The sequence below is a fragment of the Microcaecilia unicolor genome, chromosome 12, assembly GCF_901765095.1.
Source record: "Microcaecilia unicolor chromosome 12, aMicUni1.1, whole genome shotgun sequence".
Classification (NCBI taxonomy): domain Eukaryota; kingdom Metazoa; phylum Chordata; class Amphibia; order Gymnophiona; family Siphonopidae; genus Microcaecilia; species Microcaecilia unicolor.
Window position 1 is genome coordinate 87406211 of NC_044042.1, and position 19916 is coordinate 87426126.

Genomic DNA, 19916 nt, shown 5'->3' on the forward strand with positions numbered 1-19916 from the left:
TCAGTACTCTAGGATGAGTGCCATCTGGTCCAGGAGATTTGCTACTCTTCAGTTTGCCGAACTGCCCCATTATGTCCTCCAGGTTTACCGTGAATTCAGTAAGTTTCTCTGACTCGTCCGCTTGAAATACCATTTCCGACACCGGTATCCCACCCAAATATTCCTCGGTGAAGACCGAAGCAAAGAATTCATTTACTCTCTCCGCTATGTCTTTGTCTTCCTTGATCGCCCCTTTTACCCCTCGTTCATCCAGCGGCCCAACCGATTCTTTTGCCGGTTTCCTGCTTTTAATATACCGAAAAAAGTTTTACTATGTTTTTTGCCTCTACTGCTATCTTTTTTTCGTAATCCCACTTGGCCTTCTTTATCTGCGCCTTGCATTTGCTTTGACACTCCTTATGCTGCTGCTTGTTATTTTCAGATGGTTCCTTCTTCCATTTTCTGAAGGCGTTTCTTTTAGCCTTAATAGCTTCCTTCACCTCACTTTTTAACCACGCCGGCTGTCTTTTGGACTTCCATCTTTCTTTTGTAATTCGCGGAATATGTTTGGCCTGAGCCTTCAGGATGGTATTTTTGAATAACATCCACGCCTGTTGTATAGTTTTTACCCTCTCAGTTGCCCCTCTAAGTTTTTTTTTAACCGTTCTTCCAATTTTTTCATAGTCTCCTTTTTTAAAGTTAAACACAAACGTATTTGACTTCCTATGTATAGTTACTTCAAGGTTGTTATCAAAACTGATCATATTATGATCACTGTTATCAAGCGGCCCCAGTACATGGAATGTTGCTAGTGGAGGAGTAGTCTAGTGGTTAGTGCAGTGGACTTTGAGTCTGAATCACCTGTTCTGGTTTTCCCTTCTGACAAGCATGTGAACTTGAATGCTACTGACAAGTACTTTAATATCTGGCCTAAGTCTGATTTTAGATTTCAGAAAAGCAAATAGTGAACTTATTAACTTGCTGGTAACACTTGGTCTAAACTGCAGAAAATGTGGTGGTCGCTGGGCTAGGCTGCTGTGTAAAGGAGCAGTGTCTCCTAAAATGTAAATGTATTTGTCATAGGGGGCTGGGACTGTTTACAAAGATCTGTTGTCAATAAAAATGGTTTGTAAACATAAAAGTTGTGATATGACTTCCTGTTCAAAGAGCAGGGCTGGGGATGAGTTTGTATGACTGTGTGATTCCCCTGCTGGCTTGGTTTTACAGCCCTGATGCATGCCGTGGTGTTTGGGAATGTAACAGCTATCATCCAGCGCATGTACTCCCGTCGTTCCCTGTATCATACCAGGATGAAGGACCTGAAGGATTTTATCCGTGTCCATCGCCTGCCACAGCAGCTAAAACAGAGAATGTTAGAGTACTTCCAGACTACATGGTCAGTGAACAATGGCATCGACGCCAATGAGGTAAGAGACCATCTGGTCTATCATGTCTCCTTCAGTGTTATCAGCTGAACCTCGTAGGGCTGATGCTCTTCTTCTTTATTTCTAAATTTTAGTACAGTCTTTCTTATTATTGGACCAGCCCAGTGATTGACAGTTAACGGTCTAGGCAGCCAAGAAGAAGGCTTAGATTTGATTCTTATCCTAGGCTCTGTTCCTCAGGTAGATTAGGAATCCTGAACAAGACAATCCAGCAATCCTACAACATCTCCTGACCCCGTGAAGGGTCCATGCCACAAGGATCTGGAGGGAACCACAGTTTGTTGCCCCTGGTTGAGGTCTGTCAAAACAATGACTGAGTTATCTGGCAAAAGAAAAGGGTCAAATCCCGGGCACCTGTGAATGAAAGACAATGACACCTTTGTTCAATTAGGGCAAATTCTAATTGAGCTGAAAGGTCAGAGGAGCAGGAGGATGCAATTGGTCAAAAAACTCTTCTAAAGAATGTTTTATGCTTAAATTCTAGCTGAGGCAGTGTAAGCCCCATTGAATTGTGTGTGTATTTGGGAGTAAAATACAGTGCAAAAGGAAAGACTAGGGCTTATGAGGAAAGGCTAAAGCAGATATGGTTCCTCAGCTTGGAGAAGAGATAGCCGAAGGGAGATATGATAGAGATCTATAAAATACTGAGTGGGGTGGAACAGGAAAACGTGAATTGCTTCTTTACTCTTTCCAAAAATACTAGGACTAGGGGGGCACATAATAAAGCTACTAAGCAGTAAATTTAAAACAAACTGAAGGAAATATTTTTTCACTCAATGTGTAATTAAACTCTGGAATTCATTGCCAGAGAATGTGGTAAAAGCAGTTAACTTAGCAGGGTTTAAAAAAAAGGTTTTGCTAGTTTTCTAAAAGAAACGTCCATAAGCCATTATTAAGATGAACTTGGGAAAATCATCTTCTTAGTTCTAGGATAAGAAGCATAAATTCTGTTTTACTTTTCTGGGATATTGCTAGGAACTTGTGACCTGGATTGGCCACTTTGATGGACCTTTGGTCTGTCCCGGTATAGCAACATTTATGCTCTTATATTCTTATCTAAATGAAGGGTTTCATGGACAAAAATATTGGCTCTTTTATGGTATACAGTTGTAGCTATGCACTCAGTGAGCAATACTCATAAAAGCCATTTTGTGGGTAAATCAGTATTTAAACCAAGGAAAAGGCTCTCATTATTGCCCTGTTTATAAACAAATAAGAATCCAGACTTATTGTGATAGTAATTTTTAAAGTATTTTACCTGTGGATACAATTGAGGATTGAATTGTCCTTCTTTTCTGTAGACAAATGTACCCATTCATCAAATGTGGGCCAGTGGTATGGCAGAGCCAACAGACAAGGTGTGAGAATTTCATTTTGAAATCCCACTACATGATTTAGGACATAGGAATAGCTATTCTGGGTCAGATCAAGTCCAGTATCCTGTTTCCAAAAGTGGCTGACCCAGGTCACAAGTACCTAGCAGAATCCCAAATAGTAGCAAGATTTCATACTACTGATCTCAGGGCAAGCAGTGGCTTCCCCAATGTCTATCTCAATAGCAAACTATGGACTTTTCCTCCAGGAAATTGTCCAAACCTTTTTTAAAACCCAGATATGCTAACTGCTGTAGCCACATCCTCTGACAACAAGTTCCAGAACTTAACTATTCGTTGAATGAAAAAATATTTCCTCCTATTCGTTTTAAAAGTATTACCATGGGGGTCAAATGATGCTATGCTTGGGAGAGGCCACTGAAATCAGCTTCTCCTGCTACCTCCTCTTAAACCCTATCGTAAGACTACTCTTGCACCTTGAGGGTCACTATTTCGACAAGTAATTACCTCTACAACTATGTGGTGTACAAGTTGGGGCTTTGACTAGAGCAATGGTGACAAAAACAGACAAGGAGCAGTTTTGTGCTGGGAAAGACAAGATAGTGTTGTCGGCTAGTCCTGCTGCCTGGGCCATCACTTCTGCATGGGTGGCTGAGGTGACGGCTGAGGTGACTATGGTGATGGAGTCTCTATTAGATAGGAGACTGCTTCCAGTTAACACCAAGTTGGAACGAATACAAGAGCAACTGGAAACTCATCCATAAATTTGTGCAATTCCAGCAGCACACTTGTGACTTCGTGTGAAGGTGATGGAAGACTCCCAGGCACAGCTGAAGAAAGCTCTCACGATCTGTGAGGACAAATGCAAGGAACCTGAGAACAGGTCCTGAAGAAGTAATTTACAACCGGTTGGCCTTTCTTAGTAAGTTGAAGATAAGGAACTGAATGGGTTCCAGGAGGCCTGGTTTCCATGCAGTCTTCAGTTGCCTGAACATCTAGGGCCACTGAGGGTAGAACATTGGATTGGGATGCAGCCGATGACTTCCTACCAGTCTATGGGTGGTAATCTTAAAGATCCTCAACTATGCACACAAAGCCGCCATACTACAGACTCTGCAGAATGGAAGGAAATGAACTTTGAGACTGGCCAGCAAAGCAGGTATTTTAGTAGACAAATATTACTCACTGGTTTGTTGCAGGTACAGTTTTTCAACCACCAATAGCAGGGTCTCCCCTCTAGAGAGCTGTCTCCCATCTTAGCCAGAAGCTAAGACCATTCACCAAAGGTGAACACAAAATCATAACCCAATCTCCACCCTCCCCCCCCCCCCCCCCCTCCCAAGCTCTCTAGGAAGGCCACCATTCTCCCCTGGGGAACAGATTTTCCAATTCCCTTATTCTGATCCAGCTCTCACCATTAAGTGGGTGTGCATCATTTCTCCCACAAGCTTTATTTCCTTTTACTGAATTAACAACCTCAAAATGTGTGAAAGTGCTCCCAGCAGCCTATCTGTCTGCTTCCATTTACATGCAGGCAGAGCTGTGGGGCCCATCCCCCTTTTGCAAATGTAATAATGTTCAATCAGCTATATTCCTGTGCAGCTCCTACTAAGGCACCTAAAACTCACCGTTATGATATGAACTCCCCTCCCGCCATTCACCTTAGAAAGGATAAACCTGTTCTTCTCTCCCTTTAATTCTCATTAAACCCATATCTTGGGGAGGGTGGGGGTCAAATAAGAAGCATCTGTGCATACAGAGCAAAGTTTAATATTTAAAAGTGTGATTTCCATTTATGCATTTTTACAGGATATTTCTGGAATGGGTGATATAGGGATAATCATGCTTGTTGTGTTTAATTATGAAAATCTTAGGCTGGGGGAGGACCTAGAAACGGAGCCTAGGGGCATGAAATATTATGGGGGGATGGGGTAGTTACAAGGCTGAAAGCTTGTCTAGGGCATCTAATAACCTTGCATTGGCCCGCTGCTCATAAATTACGTTTTATGCGAGGTCGGAGTAGGGGGATTTCACCAAGCAAGGGATTATGATGAACAGGGGAGGGGGGGTGTGGGAGGGGGGAGGGCAGGGAGAAAAATATTAAAAATTATGATATGTTGCGATGTAACTCAAATGCCTGTTGTATTTAAGACTTTTGAAGGCTACATGGCCTTATACTGTATTATTCACATTGTGTTTAATAAAAATTTTCAATTTAAAAAAAAAAAAAATTACGTTTTATGGCTATTGGCTATGTCATTTTTTGTTCATATTTTTTTGCTTTACTTACAACAGTAAATTTACTGACTAGCAACACTACTTTCCAGCCTCTTTCCTCTTCAGAAAATCTCTCTTGCCCTAGTCCCAGGTTCCTCTCAGCTTCTTGGGCAACAGTAGCAGGCCAGCAGAGCAGAGACACAGTGACCATGTGCTTCCTGTCCCTTTGGCTGCTGGTGGGTGCTTCCTTGTTAATCAGGAAGCACAGGAGGGGTTGGGAAACAGGAAAGTAGAGCAGCCAGAAAGACTGGGTGCTACTGTGTTCCCAACCTGCCACCACTACCATTGATTAGGGTTGCCATATTTGCTCCCCTCAAAAAGAGGACACATGCCCCATCCCGCCCCCTTTCACACACCCCACCCCGCCCCTTTCACACATACCCGTCCCCCCCCAATCACACACCCCTAAGGGTGTCCTATCCTGCCCTCCCCTTACTATACTGCCCTGGTGGTCTAGTGACCTCTTCAGGGCAAGAAAGAGCCCCCTCTTTTCTGCCCGGAGCGCCTGCATACTGTCCCTTGCTGACTCAGGTCCCGGCGTCGATTCAAAATGGCCGCCAAGAGTTGAAGCGGCCTCGGGAGACAAAAACTCTCTGCGGCCATTTTGAATTTGCGCTGGGACCGTCAGCAAGGAACAGTATGCAGTATAGTAATGTAAGGATAGGACACCACTAGGCCCGCCCACCTGCCCGTTTGTCCGGAAATCCGGACAAACGGGCAGGCTGGCAAAACCCACCCAGTTGCCCGGCCATGTCCTCAAAACGAGGACATGTCCGGGTAAAACCGGACATAAGGTAACCCTACCACTGATCAGACTACCAGGGAGAAGAGGAAGTTGAGACTTGTTGGTCTTTTAAACCCATGAATAGTTTTAATAAATATCCTGTATTCTGGGGATCCAGGGCTATCCTACTAACATTTGTCTCTGGACAGCTGCTACGTAAATAGCTCACATCTCCTTTCTTCCTATGTAATAGGCATCCCTTGATGGCTGCTTTATTAAGATGAAGTTGAAAAAACAAAAACAAAATGAGGGAATATATGAAATAACAGCAAGAAAATATCCCACAAACAAAATAGGGATGAGAATACCATACAAATAAATTGTGAAAATATAGTGTAAAGAAAAAGGTGACTCTCAGTTATCTAAGCTATGATGTACCCAGCGTCTAAAGCTTACTAAGGCAACAAGAACTCTGAGCAATTTGTTTCACGCTGTAACATTTGATGCCTAGATGCATCCTCGAGTTCACCATTTCCATATATGTGCAATTGTAAAGTCAATTAAACCATCCCAAAGGAGGAAAAATGTCCCCAAAAAAGGAAAGACTCTAAATACAGATGCAATATAACATAATAGTTATTCAATAATGATGACCTTAAAGCTTTCAAACAGGTAGAAAAAGTGACGGCCAAAGCCAGAAGGATGCTTGGGTGCATAAAGAGAGGCATGACCAGCAGGAAAAAGGAGGTGATAGTGCCATTGTATAAGTCTCTGGTGAAGCCCCATTTGGAGTACTGCATGCAGTTCTGGAGACCTCACCTACGGAAAGATATAAACAGGATGGAGTCGGTCCAGAGGGCAGCTACGAAATTAGTAAGCGGTCATGAATGCAAAAATTATAGGGACAGGCTTATGAACCTCATCATGTGTATGCTGGAAGAGAGGAGGGAGAGAGGAGACATGATAGAAACGTATAACTATCTTAAGGGCATTTATGTACAGGAAAAGAGCTTTTCCAAATGAAGGAGAGCTCTGGAATGAAGGGGCAAATGACACAGTTAAGAGGGAATAGGCTTAGGAGTAACCTAAGGAAGTATTATTTCACAGAAAGGGTGGTGGAGGCGTGGAATGGCCTCCCGGTGGAGGTGGTGGAGTTGAGGACTGTTCCAGAATTTAAAAAGGCATGGGATAAGCATGTGGGATCGCTTAGGAACAGGTAGAATTGGGGGCTACAGAGGATGGACAGGCTGGATGGGTCATTTGGCCTTTATCTGCCATCATGTTTCTACGTTTCTATGTCCAAGTTACTTATGGTTTAATTGACTTTAGAATTGCATATATATGGAAATGGTGAATTCAAGGATGTATCTAGGCATCAAATGTTAGAGCGTGAAACAAATTGCTCAGAGTTCTTGTTGCCTTCGTAAACTTTAGACACTGGGTACGTTATAGCTTAGCTAACTGCATCACCTTTTTCCTTACAATATATTTTCACAATTTATTTTTTATGGTATTCTCATCCCTATTTTGTTTGTGGGAATTTTTTCTTGCTGTTATTAAGATGAAGGTCACCCCTCCTGTTTTCCTAATTGTCATATATGTCCTTTGACAGCTACTGAGAGACTTCCCAGATGAACTGCGTGCCGACATTGCAATGCACCTCAACAAGGATATCTTGCAGCTACCGCTATTTGAATCAGCAAGTCGTGGTTGCCTGAGAGCACTCTCTCTGCATATCAAGACCTCGTTCTGTGCACCGGGAGAATATCTTCTCCGACAGGGAGACGCCCTCCAAGCTAACTACTTTGTGTGCTCGGGCTCCCTTGAGGTTCTGAAAAACAACATGGTTCTGGCCATCTTGGGTGAGAGGAGCTACGAGGTCTACTTTGTCATTTAATTTATAAAAAATATTTTTCTGTGATACTATGTCTAGAGTCCCTATAGCACTTACTTTTGAAACATATGGATATCCCAAAATGTTGAGATGGATGCCCATGTGCTTGTAATGTCCAAATTCCAATTTTTCAAAGGCAGGATTTGGATATCTGACACTGCTGTACATCCATGTGTTTTGGATGGGATAAAGGGAAGGCCTAAAATCAGTATGTCCAACAATAATTACCAAAGGAGAAGAAATGTTCAAGTCTGAAAGGAAGGACGTCTGTTTCAGGAACGTTGGTACAAAAAGGTGCTTTGACTGAGCAGCTCTCCATTCAAGGGATTATAGCATGACATCCAGGGGTGGCCCAAGGCAATCTGCTGCCTGAAGCAAAGGTTGAGATGGTGTGCTGCACATCACCACCCCCAGCTCTTCCTCAAAACTACGATCAGGTAGTAAGGGGGTTGGGAGTCATAGAAAGCAATTAAGATTATTATGAAATCATAAAAATGCATATATGAGTCATAAAGCCAAAGTCAAACAGCCTGATGCATCGAACCACACACAGAAGAAAAATGTCCTGTCCATTCTACCAAGGTTGAGCCTTCTGCTATTGGCAGTTGCCACAGCCTTGCTGGGGGATCGGGGGTACAGGGTGGGGAGTGTCTTTTATTAAGGGGAGGAGGTTCAGGGGCTCTTTTCCAGCTGGAAAAGATAGACAGCTTCAGATTCCTATATGAAAATTATATATCAAGAGAATCCCTCATATATTTTATACAAGGAAAACAAAGGCCATCACTAAGTGAAAATTAGTAATAATAATAATAATAATAATAATAGACTGCAAACTAGAAACAAATATGTAGACATAAAATGACATGGAAAACAAAACAAAAAAAAAACCCAGAGTGGATGCAACAGAACCACAAGAAAGTAGAAACGGAGATGCATTTGCCGCGGCCAGGGCCCATGTGCCCCCCCTACCCACCCACCTACCCATCCACCCATTGTGAAAAAATACAAAACCTGAAGAAAATTCAAACTTAATATACATTTACCCCCCTATTTAATAAGCCGCACTAGCAGCTGCCATGCGCTAATGCCGACACAGCCCATTCACTTTGAACGGGCTGTGTCGGCATTGCTGCACTGCAGCTGCTAGCATGGCATAGTAAACAAGGGGTTAACAAACAAGTCATACAGCAGTAGCACCAATGCTATGATACAAACAGCAGGAACTGTACTTATTACTCCTGGGGGAATCCAGCACAAAATTAAATTTTCTGCATAAAACATTTTGGGAAATTCTCCCCTCTGTTTACTAAGCTACGCTAGCGGCTGCCACGCAGCAATGCCAACAAGGGGAAAGGGAAATGGGACTTGATATACTACCATTCTGAGGTTTTTTGCAACTACATTCAAAGCGGTTTACATATATTCAGGTACTTATTTTGTACCAGGGGCAATGGAGGGTTGAGTGACTTGCCCAAGGTCACAGGGAGCTGCAGTGGGAATTGAACCCAGTTCCCCAGGATCAAAGTCCACTGCCAGTGGCGTAGCCAAGGGTGGGTCCAGGCCCACCCAGTAGCAGCACACCTATGATGTGGCTGGCAGGGATCCCCAAGCCCCACCAGCCAAAAACTCCCAACAACTGTCCCTCCTGCATATTTTTTAAATAGCAGATCTTCACCTGCAGCGAGCAGCAACTGATACATAGTGCTCACACTAGCCCCACAGCCTTTCCTCTGATGTATTCCCTCCTATGCGGAAAAGGAAGTTGTGGGGCCAACATGAGCAGTGTGTATTCACAGCCACATTTTTGTGAAAATCTGCTATTTAAAAAGGATGTAGAGGAGGGGGTATGTTTGAGAACTATATGGCCAGGGGCGTAGCTAGACTTCTGTAGGAGGGGGGTCCAAAGCCCAAAGGGAGGGGGCACATTTTAGCCCTCCCCCGGCGCCACCCCCCGGCGCCACCCCCTGCCGCCCCCATGTCTTTTCCCACCCCCCTCCCGCCGTGAACCCGCCGCCTACCTACACTTTTGCTGGCGGGGGACCCCACTCCCCGCCAGCCGACGTCCTCTCCGTCCTGCTCTTGTTGCATGCATTGCTGATGTCCTGCACGTTGCACATGCGACGTCAGACTCCAAGAACAGAACTCTTGCAGGACGTCAGACTCCGAGAACAGAGTTCTGTTCTCGGAGTCTGACGTCGCACGTACAGCGTGCAGGACGTCAGCAATGCATGCAACAGCAGGAGCAGGATGGAGAGGACATCGGCTGGCGGGGAGTGGGGTCCCCCGCCAGCAAAAGTGAAGGTAGGCGGGGGCGGGTTCGCCGGGAGGGGGGTCCAGGCTGGAATCTACGGGGGCCCAGGCCTCCTCAGGCCCCACATTGCTATGCCACTGCGTATGGCATGCAGGTGAGAGAGGGATAGACCAAATCACTTGTGGGACAAGGTGGAGTTCTTCTGCCCACCCATCTTGGGCCCAGGCCCACCCAAAATTGGGTGTCTGGCTACGACCCTGCTGACTGGGCTACTCCTCCACCCTAGCCCACCCTCCACCCTACTCACCCAAACCCCTTCAAAGTGAATGGGCTGTGTTGGCATTAGCATGCCGCCAGCCCTAGTGCGTCTTAGTAAACATGGGGGTCTGTGCGCAATATTTGAAAATTCTGCATTATTTGTCATTTTTTGTGCAGAATTTCCCCAGTCATAAGGCCTGACCCCTGTCCCAGCTTCTTCCTTTCCCAGTAATAATCACTGTCCATTTCTTTCTGAACCCAACTTAGCTCGAACCCCTTCCCTTTCCCCAGCTTCCTAGTTCTTCCTCTCTTCTTAGCCCCCAACACCTACCTTTCTCTATTATTCCTTCTCTCCTTGACCCCCCCCCCCACACTTTACCATGTCTTTCTCCCAGATCATGTGACATCAGAAGCAAGCAGCTGCACATCAGAACATTTCCTCTTCCTCTACCAGCCTAGGCCCACTGCTTATTTGAACCATGCAGACTCACATAAGCAGTTGAGCATAAACATCCATTTAGAAATTGAAACGTTGACATTATGAATGGGGGAAAACAAGAGACATGGACATCTGTGTGACAGCATAGGAAGGTCCATCTTAGAAAATGGTCACACAGATGTCCACACAGAGCAGAGGGGTCACCTAAAGGTTAGAGTGGGCTGTGAACCAAGGGACCCAGGCTGAAATCCCACTTCCACTCTTTTTAAATATATTTTTTAAAATTGTGAGCCATCCAGGATCAGAAAAATACCTACTGTATCTGAAAGTACACCACTTCAATAGCCTTCAGGTTTGTAGGTGTCTTATATATTCAGGTACAGTGATTATTTTTCTGTCCCTGGAGGGCTCACATAAAATAAAATGAAATAAAGAACTGAATTGGATTTGATCCTCGGTTCTCACTCTAATGCACTAACCTTTAGGCTAGTTCTCAGGTCTGTATAATGTTTTGCTAAGAATGTCCATAGTACCTGAAGCTGTCATACAAGCTGGTATCCTTTGCCGGTTTCAAATTCGTGGGAGAGTTAGGGGGACAGCAACCACTGGGGGATGAAGGAGGTGTCATGCCTTAACCCTTCCCAGTGGACAGCTGCTCAATCAGAGCACCTTTCTGTAACCTGGACGTGACAAGTACCAGATCTAAATACAGATGTCCATCTTTATGCACATGGACGTCCCTTCCCCTTCAGTGATCGGAGTTGAACCCATATTTTGGCCATTCCCTAGTCTCACACAAAACATGCCAATCAACGCCCCCCCCCCCCCCCCCCCCCCCCCCCGCCATACTGCAGTGTGCAGGTGAATTTAGCTCAAAAGCATTGAAGATTAGCTGGGACCCACAAAACTGGGTTTTACTTTTTAAGTGGCCCCGATCCCCCTCTCAGTCCCCCTTCTGTGTACCCCCTCCCCCAACCCACCAGATGAAGCCCTTCCTCCTCCCCCCCATCAGCCCCCCAACTTTCAACCCTCTGATAGCCCTGGTGGTCTTAGTGACAGCATCCTTGGTATGCTGATCTAGTTCGTCTGGTGGAGGAACTGCCTTTGAAGCTTCCAGTCCTACCAGGCCTCCTCCATCAGGGGCCAGTAAGCATCGAGGATCCCTACCACTTTGGTCTTAGGCCTGGCTATTGAGAGGTCACGTTTGAGGAAAAAGGGCTATTCTGATGTTATAGCCACTCTTTTGCAGGCTCATAAGCGATCCACTTGCACAGTGTACGCCCGTGTTTGGCGCACCTTTGTGTCAGGAAGTATTTTTTCACGGAGAGGGTGGTGGACGCTTGGAATGCCCTCCCGCAGGAGGTGGTGGAGATGAAAACGGTAACAGAGTTCAAACATGCGTGGGATATGCATAACGGAATCCTGTGCATAAGGAATGGATCCTCAGAAGTTTAGCTGAAATTGGGTGGCGGAGCAGGTGAGGGGAAGAGGGGGTTGGTGGTTGGGAGGCTAGGATAGGGGAGGGCAGACTTATACGGTCTGTACCAGAGCCGATGATGGGAGGCGGGACTGGTGGTTGGGAGGCGGGAAATACTGCTGGGCAGACTTATACGGTCTGTGCCCTGAAAAGGACAGGTACAAATTCAAGGTAAGGTATACACATATGAGTTTGTCTTGGGCAAACTGGATGGACCATGCAGGTCTTTTTCTGCCGTCATCTACTATGTTACTATGTTACTATGTTAGGGTGATGGGGGGCATTTCTGCCCCTTGTGGCTGCCATAGGAAAATGGTTGCTATGACCTCTCGTGGCAGTACCACAAGATGTCACGGCAGCCATTTTTCTATGGCAGCTGCAAGGGACAGGAGTGAGTGTACCACCATGGATAGCAGGTAGCCCTAGGAGGGCAATTGGTGGGGCTTTTTAAAAGCAAAATAGTTATGTGGGTCCTGGCTGATACTCAGTGCCAAGACCCACATATCTAACTTAGCCAAGTTAGGACAGCTTTTGGTTTAGGTATGCGGGTCATGGCACTGTATATCGCTGGCACATGCATAACCACTGATTCCTCCCCAGAGCTACCCTTTGTACCGCCTCTGACCTGCCCACTTTTAACATGGGCGGTCACAGATGTTATTGAGTGGAACTGCCCGGTTTAGTGCCGCTGAATATGAGCGGTTGGGCAATTCACCATGATTTAAGTGGGCCAGAACATCTCCTGCCCACTTAAATTGCTCTGAATATTGGCCAGAATATTCTTTAGAAACTCCGAAGCCATTTGAACCTAGTTCATAATCAGTTTTGACCCATCATTTTCCGGCAGCTACCTCAGCAATGGTTGTCACAACAGAAAACATGAGACTGCAAAAGAAACCCTGAGGACCACGCCTACCTAATATTATGTTTTGCGCTTGCAGGGAAAGGGGACTTGATTGGTGCAGACCTCCCGAACAAAGATCAGGTGATCAAAACCAATGCGGATGTAAAGGCCCTGACTTACTGTGATCTGCAGTACATCAGCCTACGAGGTCTGTTTGATGTCTTGGAACTGTATCCAGAGTACTCCAACAAGTTTATTGCTGATATTCACCGAGATCTGACCTTTAACCTACGGGAGGGTAGTGAGACAGAGGTGCGTATTTTTCATGAACAACAATGAGGGAGTAAATAAATTAAATCTGTACCAAATGCTCAGTATGTAAATATGGCTAAAAATATACATTCAGTAACCCAAAATAATATTTTTTGGTTTAATCTATTAAATATAACTCACAACCACATATAATACAATCACAAGTACTGAAAAGATTTTTAAGAGTGCTCAGTTCACACTTCAGTCATTTCTTTAGTATGTGCAGTCCTTATTGGTGATCCTTCTCAAAGACCCTATAACAATGTGTCAAAGTTTACATCACATATACCCTGGGTTCTATATAGCACCAGGGGCGTAGTCAGACATCCAATTTTGGGTGGGCCTGGGCCCAAAATGGGTGGGTAGAACTCCGCCTTGTCCCACAAGTGATTTGGTCTCTCCCTCTCTCGCCTGCATACCAAATGGTCTCTCAAGCATTCCCCCCACCCCCGCGTACCTTTTAAATAGCAGATTTTCACCAGCAGCGAGCAGCAACTAATACACACTACCAGTGGCGTAGGAAGGAGGGGCGGGGGGCGGTCTGCCCCGGGTGCACGCCGCTGGGGGGTATCGGCTCCGCGCTGGTGCACTGCCCTCTCTGCCCCGGAACAAGTTACTTCCTGTTCCGGGACAGAGAGAGTAGTGAACCAGCGCGGAGCCGACACACCCCAGCAACGTGCAGTCGGGGCGGATCGGCCCTCCCGCCCGTCCCTCGCCGCAGGTATGCACTCCGGGGGGGGGGGTATGCGCTCTGGGAGGGGGGTATGCTCCAGCGGGAGGAGGGTGCGCCGTGCTGCACCCGGGGGGGGGGGAGGTGCGCAGCGGCGACCTGCCCCGGGTGTCAGCTCCCCTCGCTATGGCTCTGCACACTACTCATGTTGGCCCCACAGCATGAGTCAGTTGGTGCTTGCTGCAGGCGAAGATCTTCTATTTACAAGGTATGCAGGAGAGAGAGTTGTTGGGAGTTTTCAGCTGGTGGGGCTTGGCAATCCCTGCCAGCCTCATCATAGATGTGCTGCTACTGGGTGGGTCTGAGCACAAAGTGGGTGGGCCTGGGCCCACCGAAGCCCACCCTTGGCTACGCCACTGTATAGCACGCCTAGCATCCTGCACCGAAATCCAAGCAAATTCTGTAACAATGCACGTAACTTAATTGGCTTAACAAGCCGTTTAGCATTGTCACCAGCACTTAACAAGCAATAATGAGCACTAATTGGCAATGATTAGAATTTACGTGCACACAGTGATGTAGCCAAGGGTGGGCCTGGATGGGTCCAGGCCCACCCACTTTGGGCTCAGGCCCATCCAGTAGCAGCACACCTATGATGTGGCTGGCAGGGATCCCTAAGCTTCACCAGCCAAAAACTGCCAACAACTGTCCCTCCTGCATACCTTGTAAATAGCAGATCTTCGCCTGCAGCGAGCAGCGGCTGATACATACTATTGGCACCAGCCCCACAGCCTTCCGTCTGATGTATTCCCACCTATGCGGAAACAGGAAGTTGCATCAGAGGGAAGGCTGTGGGGCCAACATGAGCAGTGTGTATTAGTTGCTGCATGCGAGGGAGGGAGGATATTTGAGAGACCAAATGGCATGCAGGCGAGAGAGGGAGAGCCAAATCACTTGTGGGACAGGGCAAAGTTATTCTGCCCACCCATCCTGGGCCCAGGCCCACCCAAAATTGGGTGTCTGGCTACGCCCCTGTGTGCACAACTCCATAAACATATTCTCTGATGCACTGCACCTAAATTTTAATGCACGCAGGCAAAGAGGGGTGTGGTTATAGGCGGGGAAATGGACATTTTGTTGGCATTCCGAAATTTACGCACGTTGTTATAGAATATGGCCCAATGTGCCTAAATCTACACACCAGGATTTACACCACATTTTCATTGGTGTAAAATGGAGGCACATAGTTTTAGGCTATGATATCAATTAAGAGTATTTTATGTACTGCACCTCAATATATGTGCGATCCTTGTAGAATATGCTTAGGCAGAAATGTTTTCCGCACGGAATTTCTAGGCACCATATATCGAATTTCCCCTGTAATGTTCATATACACTCATAAACTTCTTATTTCAATACTTCTCTCAATGTAAGGTCCACCAATATGATGTCAAGGGATCTCCAAAGGAAAAAAGGTCCCGCATCTGTCCAGTACTTTGACTAATCCCATAAATCATAAACTGCAGTCAATCATGCTCCCTTAAGGTGTATATTTCATACATTTATTTTAGATTTATTGACAGAGAGAAAGAGGTTCTGCAGGCTTCCAAGTCTTATGTGTGGAAATGAAGGTTATACACAGTTTGTACATGATATCTTTCACAATATTTATCTCATGCCTTTTCAGTAGTACAGTAGTTCAAAGTAAATTACATTCAGGTTAGGAGGTATTTTCCTATCCCCAGAGGTCTTACAATCTGAGGAGGTAATATTCAACTGGTGGCCATCAGCCTTTCTTTAAACACTGGCTGCCACTGGTTGAAATCTGCCTGGATATTCAGTATCGGCACTAAATATCGGGGCAGTTGGTGGCAGGAGTTACCCAGGTCCCACTGATACTCAGTGGCAGTACCAGAAGTCAGCAGTACCCAGATAATGGCTATCTTCACCCTGGCAGTAACCAAGTAGTGTCACAGTAGTCAGAAGGCGATAACTCCTACCCACAGTTATCTCTCACTTACTATCAGCCCCTGAATTTGTACTTGAGACAATAGAAGGATAACTGACTTGCCCAAGGTCACACAGAGCATCAATGAGATTTGAACCCTGCTTCCCAGCCTACTGCTATAAACACCAAGCTACTCTTTTACATCACTGCAGGGCTGCTGAGAGACTGGGCCGGGCCCGGGGCAAGGCCGCCCCCAGGGCCTCACCCCGCCCCCCTCCCCAAGGTCGTCGTCGCCGCCGCCCCCTCACTACAGTGATGCAGGGACCACCGGGGGGGCAGGGGGACAAAATTCCCTGGGCCCGGGTCTCCAAGGGGGGCCCGGTGCCGCAGTCCCTCCACCCGCCCCCCTCCGTCCACCACCGGGCCGGGCCCCCCTGAATTCAAATCACAGCACCTCACCTCAACCTCACTCCATGTGAAAGAAGTGCAGCAGCGGCAGTCTGCAGATCGCCTCCCTTTAGGCCTTCCCTCCCTTTGTCCCGCCCTCGTCTGATGTAACTTGCGCGAGGGCAGGACACAGGGAGGGAAGGCCCGAAGGAAGGCGATCTGCAGACTGCCTCTGCTGTGCTTCTTTCACATGGAGCGAGGTCGAGGTGAGGCGCTGTGATTTGAATTCAGGGGGGCCCGGCCCGGTGGTGGACGGAGGGGGGCGGGTGGAGGAACTGCGGCACTGGGCCCCCCTTGGAGGCCCGGGCCCAGGGAATTTTGTCCCCCCTGCCCCCGCTCTCGGCGGCCCTGCATCACTGTAGTCATTAGAGTAATTTAAAAGCTTCTTGGAGTAACCTAATGGTTGGCATAGTGGCCTGAGAACTGGCTTCAATTCTCACTGTAGCTTCCTTGTGACTCTGGGCAAGTCGTTTAACCCTCCATTGCCCCAGGTACAAAATGAGTACCTGTATGTAATATGTAAAACCACTTTGATTGTAATCACAAAAAGGCAGTATATCAAATCCCATCCCCTTTCTTCAGCATTTGCTATATCAGGTCATTACAAAAAGCTTGTACAAAAGGAATGGTAAAAAAATTCCACAATTCTAAAATTAACTCTTAGTATTAAAAGAATACCTCAGCACTGTTTCTTCAACAATACACTTCCACACTGTATTCTGTGGCATTTGTTTCCCTTCTGGAAATTATATTAAAACCTTGGGCTATTTCAAAACTGGCTTGCAGGCATCTTGCACTTTTTTAAGACTAGTTTTTGGCTGAAACCTAAATCCAGTCCTTAGTCTTTGCCATGAACTCTCTGTTCAATTTGAGGTAAATGAAGCTGTGATTGACAGCCTGGTATAAGAAGAAGAGATCAGTGTACTTCGCAAACCAATGAGGGAACAAAAAGTAACTCCTCTAATTTACCAGTATAGGGATTGAGCAGAGACAAGCTCAGGGACTTATAGGGTCTTCTTAGAGTGAGGATTCTCAAATGCTGTCTGCACAGGGCCCTTTATACTGGAATGTTCTTCCCCCCTCACTCTTCAGCATTTTTTGCAAATTAATGAAGTCTTGGATTTCTCTTGGATTTCTCCACTGTCATTTAGGGGCCCTTTTACAAAGGTGTGGCAAGACACACGCCAATTTGGTACTACTGCAGGACCACTGCGCACCATTTCTGGTGCTCAAACATTTTTTTAGCACTGGGGGCTTGCCTGGCGGTAATCAGGCAGCCCCATGTGCTGCCCGGTTACCAGCTGGTTGGCGTGGAAGCCCATACTGCTTCCTTAATAGGTGGTAGTAAGGGCTTCTCCAGGAAATGGCTGCACAGCAAGTGTTTACCTTACCGTACGTCCATTTCCTTTTTTTTTTTTTAAGTCTTTTCCATAGCGTCCCACAGATCAATCCAAAGACAGGTTGGTTATATCCCTCTACCAGCAGCTGGCGATAGAGAGAATTCAGAGTTACTGAATGTGGTCATGTGTAGCCACCTTAACCTCAATATTCTCTGTATCTTGCAGGTGGATGGTTACAAACAGCTCTGTATTGATTGGCTCCTGGCCCGGTCCCCCGGGTACAGTAGAGCTTTTGGGGTTGAGACGGCCCGGGCTTCGGGTCTCAGTGTACACCTGGTGGTGCCAGGTCCCTCCCTTCCTCACCGTCATCAGTCCTGTCCTGCTATGCCCTAAGGAGCTTTGGCTGAGATTTCTCCAGACATTTTTCTCTCTCCTGCCTCGAAAAAAAAAAAGAGCCAGCCGTTTGGACATAGCAAACAAAAAAAAAAGACAGCTCCTCAGCTTAGTCAGGCTTGCAAAGCTCAGGCCAGTCTGTAGTACCAGTTCACCAGGGAGGACAGGTGTTACCTGCAGATCCCCGAAAGGGTGAGTGGTTTTACTCTTGCAGTGCTGGTGCGCGAACGTGGCTCCTGCGGGAGGCATTTGTTCTGGCTGTTACCACGCCAACTGTACGACAACTGCACCTCTGGATGCCACCATGCAGCCTGACACCAGGGAGCGGCTTCTCCTTCACAACTCATTTTGGCGGGCACGGTGAACATTTTCTTGGCGCGCCTGAGAGCATCATCTTTCCCATCATGCCACGCGTAAGCCCGAGGCACTGGTGCACTCTTGGGACCTCTTTCTGGTGATTCTGGCAGCCTTGTTGCTGATCGTCCTGACGCTCCCGTGGGATTCCATTCACCTGATGGCTTTGCAGGCTTATGTGACTGTGGGAGTAGGGGTATTTCACCCCATTTCTCCGCATTGAATACTTTGCAGGAACAAGGCCTTCTAGGAGAGGAGGCCTGGGGGCTCTCGGACACCTTTCATTCTGCAGGCGCCCACAGCTTCCCAGGTGGCCATGGGTGGAGGTCCAGAAGGTCCGTGAAGCAGCTCTGTTGGGTCTGTGAACCTAAAGGCAAGTAAATGGCTATAGGGGTTTATTCCGGTGGTAAATGCCGGTGCTTCAGCCACATGAGTTCTCAGTAAGTATATTTTTGTTTTAATGTGCCTCTGATTAGTACTCTCTTTGGTGGTTCTGGTCTGAGATGAGGCATAAGGTGACAAGGACAGTTTCTGTTTTTCTGAGAGAGGTTTGGCTCTAGGCTCTAGAGCCATATCGAGTCAGGCCCTGGGTCCCTCTGGAACACTATTTTGCGCCCCATGTGACCAGTCCGGGTGTTTAGGTGCCTGGCAGGGTTCAAAGTGATATCTTCCTGCAATTACCTCGAGGATGTTGTCTTCCCCCTTGCCTGCCTTCACAATTTCTGGAGTTTCTTCTAGGTATTTGTCTAAAAGTTTTCCAAGTCCAAGCTTTCTAGCCTGCCTTTTCTCCTTGCTCTAGCTATGGTTTCTGGAGCTTAGTTATTGTGGATTCACAGGCAGCTTCCTGTCAGAAGGCCCCAGGGGGAGTCCTCAGGTCTCCTGCAGCTTCCAAAGCAGCCACGACATGGAGTCGGAGGTCCAGCGGGACCGTGAGACTGGGCTATGGCTTCCCCAAGCTTAACGACTGCAGTTTTGCAGGTAATGATTATACTGTGAATGTATTATTAAGGACAGCGACTATGCACTATTATGTAGTTAAGCACTAAGAATATTTCTGTCTAGTTTTACCTTTACTTGGTACCCTCATCAAGGTGGTTTATGATGTGTGTGTAACATTTAAGGAAAGGAGAAAGGGATCAAGATTAGGGAAGGTCCTCCTCTAGATATTTCACTCTTACCCTTTTTCAGAGCTTGGCAGTACAGATGGTGTTTAGTCAGGCTTAGTGCTGTTGACTCCATGTTTCTGGGAGAAATGTAATCAGAGTTGCCAGATGGTGAAAATTTTTCCAGCCCAAAAGTAGCCCAATATTAATATAAATATTAACGAGGTCAACATGAATATTAATGAAGTCATCATCATCATAAACAGAATCATCATCGGCATAATCATAATCACCAGCAGCAGCATAATCATAAACATCAGAACCATAGTCAGCATCATCATCATAATTATAATGAACACAAATTCATAATCCATCCATCCACCCACAAAACAAAAGGAGCAAGTTCTCACCACAAACCATCTATCTC

The 19916-nt window shown here is 46.6% G+C and overlaps 1 protein-coding gene across 1 annotated transcript in view; it reads left to right on the forward strand.

The window, feature by feature from the left end:
* The window catches only part of KCNH4 (potassium voltage-gated channel subfamily H member 4), a 325608-nt gene that overhangs the window by 268423 nt on the left and 37269 nt on the right, over positions 1-19916 (forward strand). Inside the window, exons 9-11 of the mRNA XM_030220488.1 lie at positions 1207-1406; positions 7372-7621; positions 13020-13234. Of these exons, the coding sequence (XP_030076348.1) occupies positions 1207-1406; positions 7372-7621; positions 13020-13234 (665 nt within the window). The remainder of the gene's footprint in view (positions 1-1206; positions 1407-7371; positions 7622-13019; positions 13235-19916) is intronic.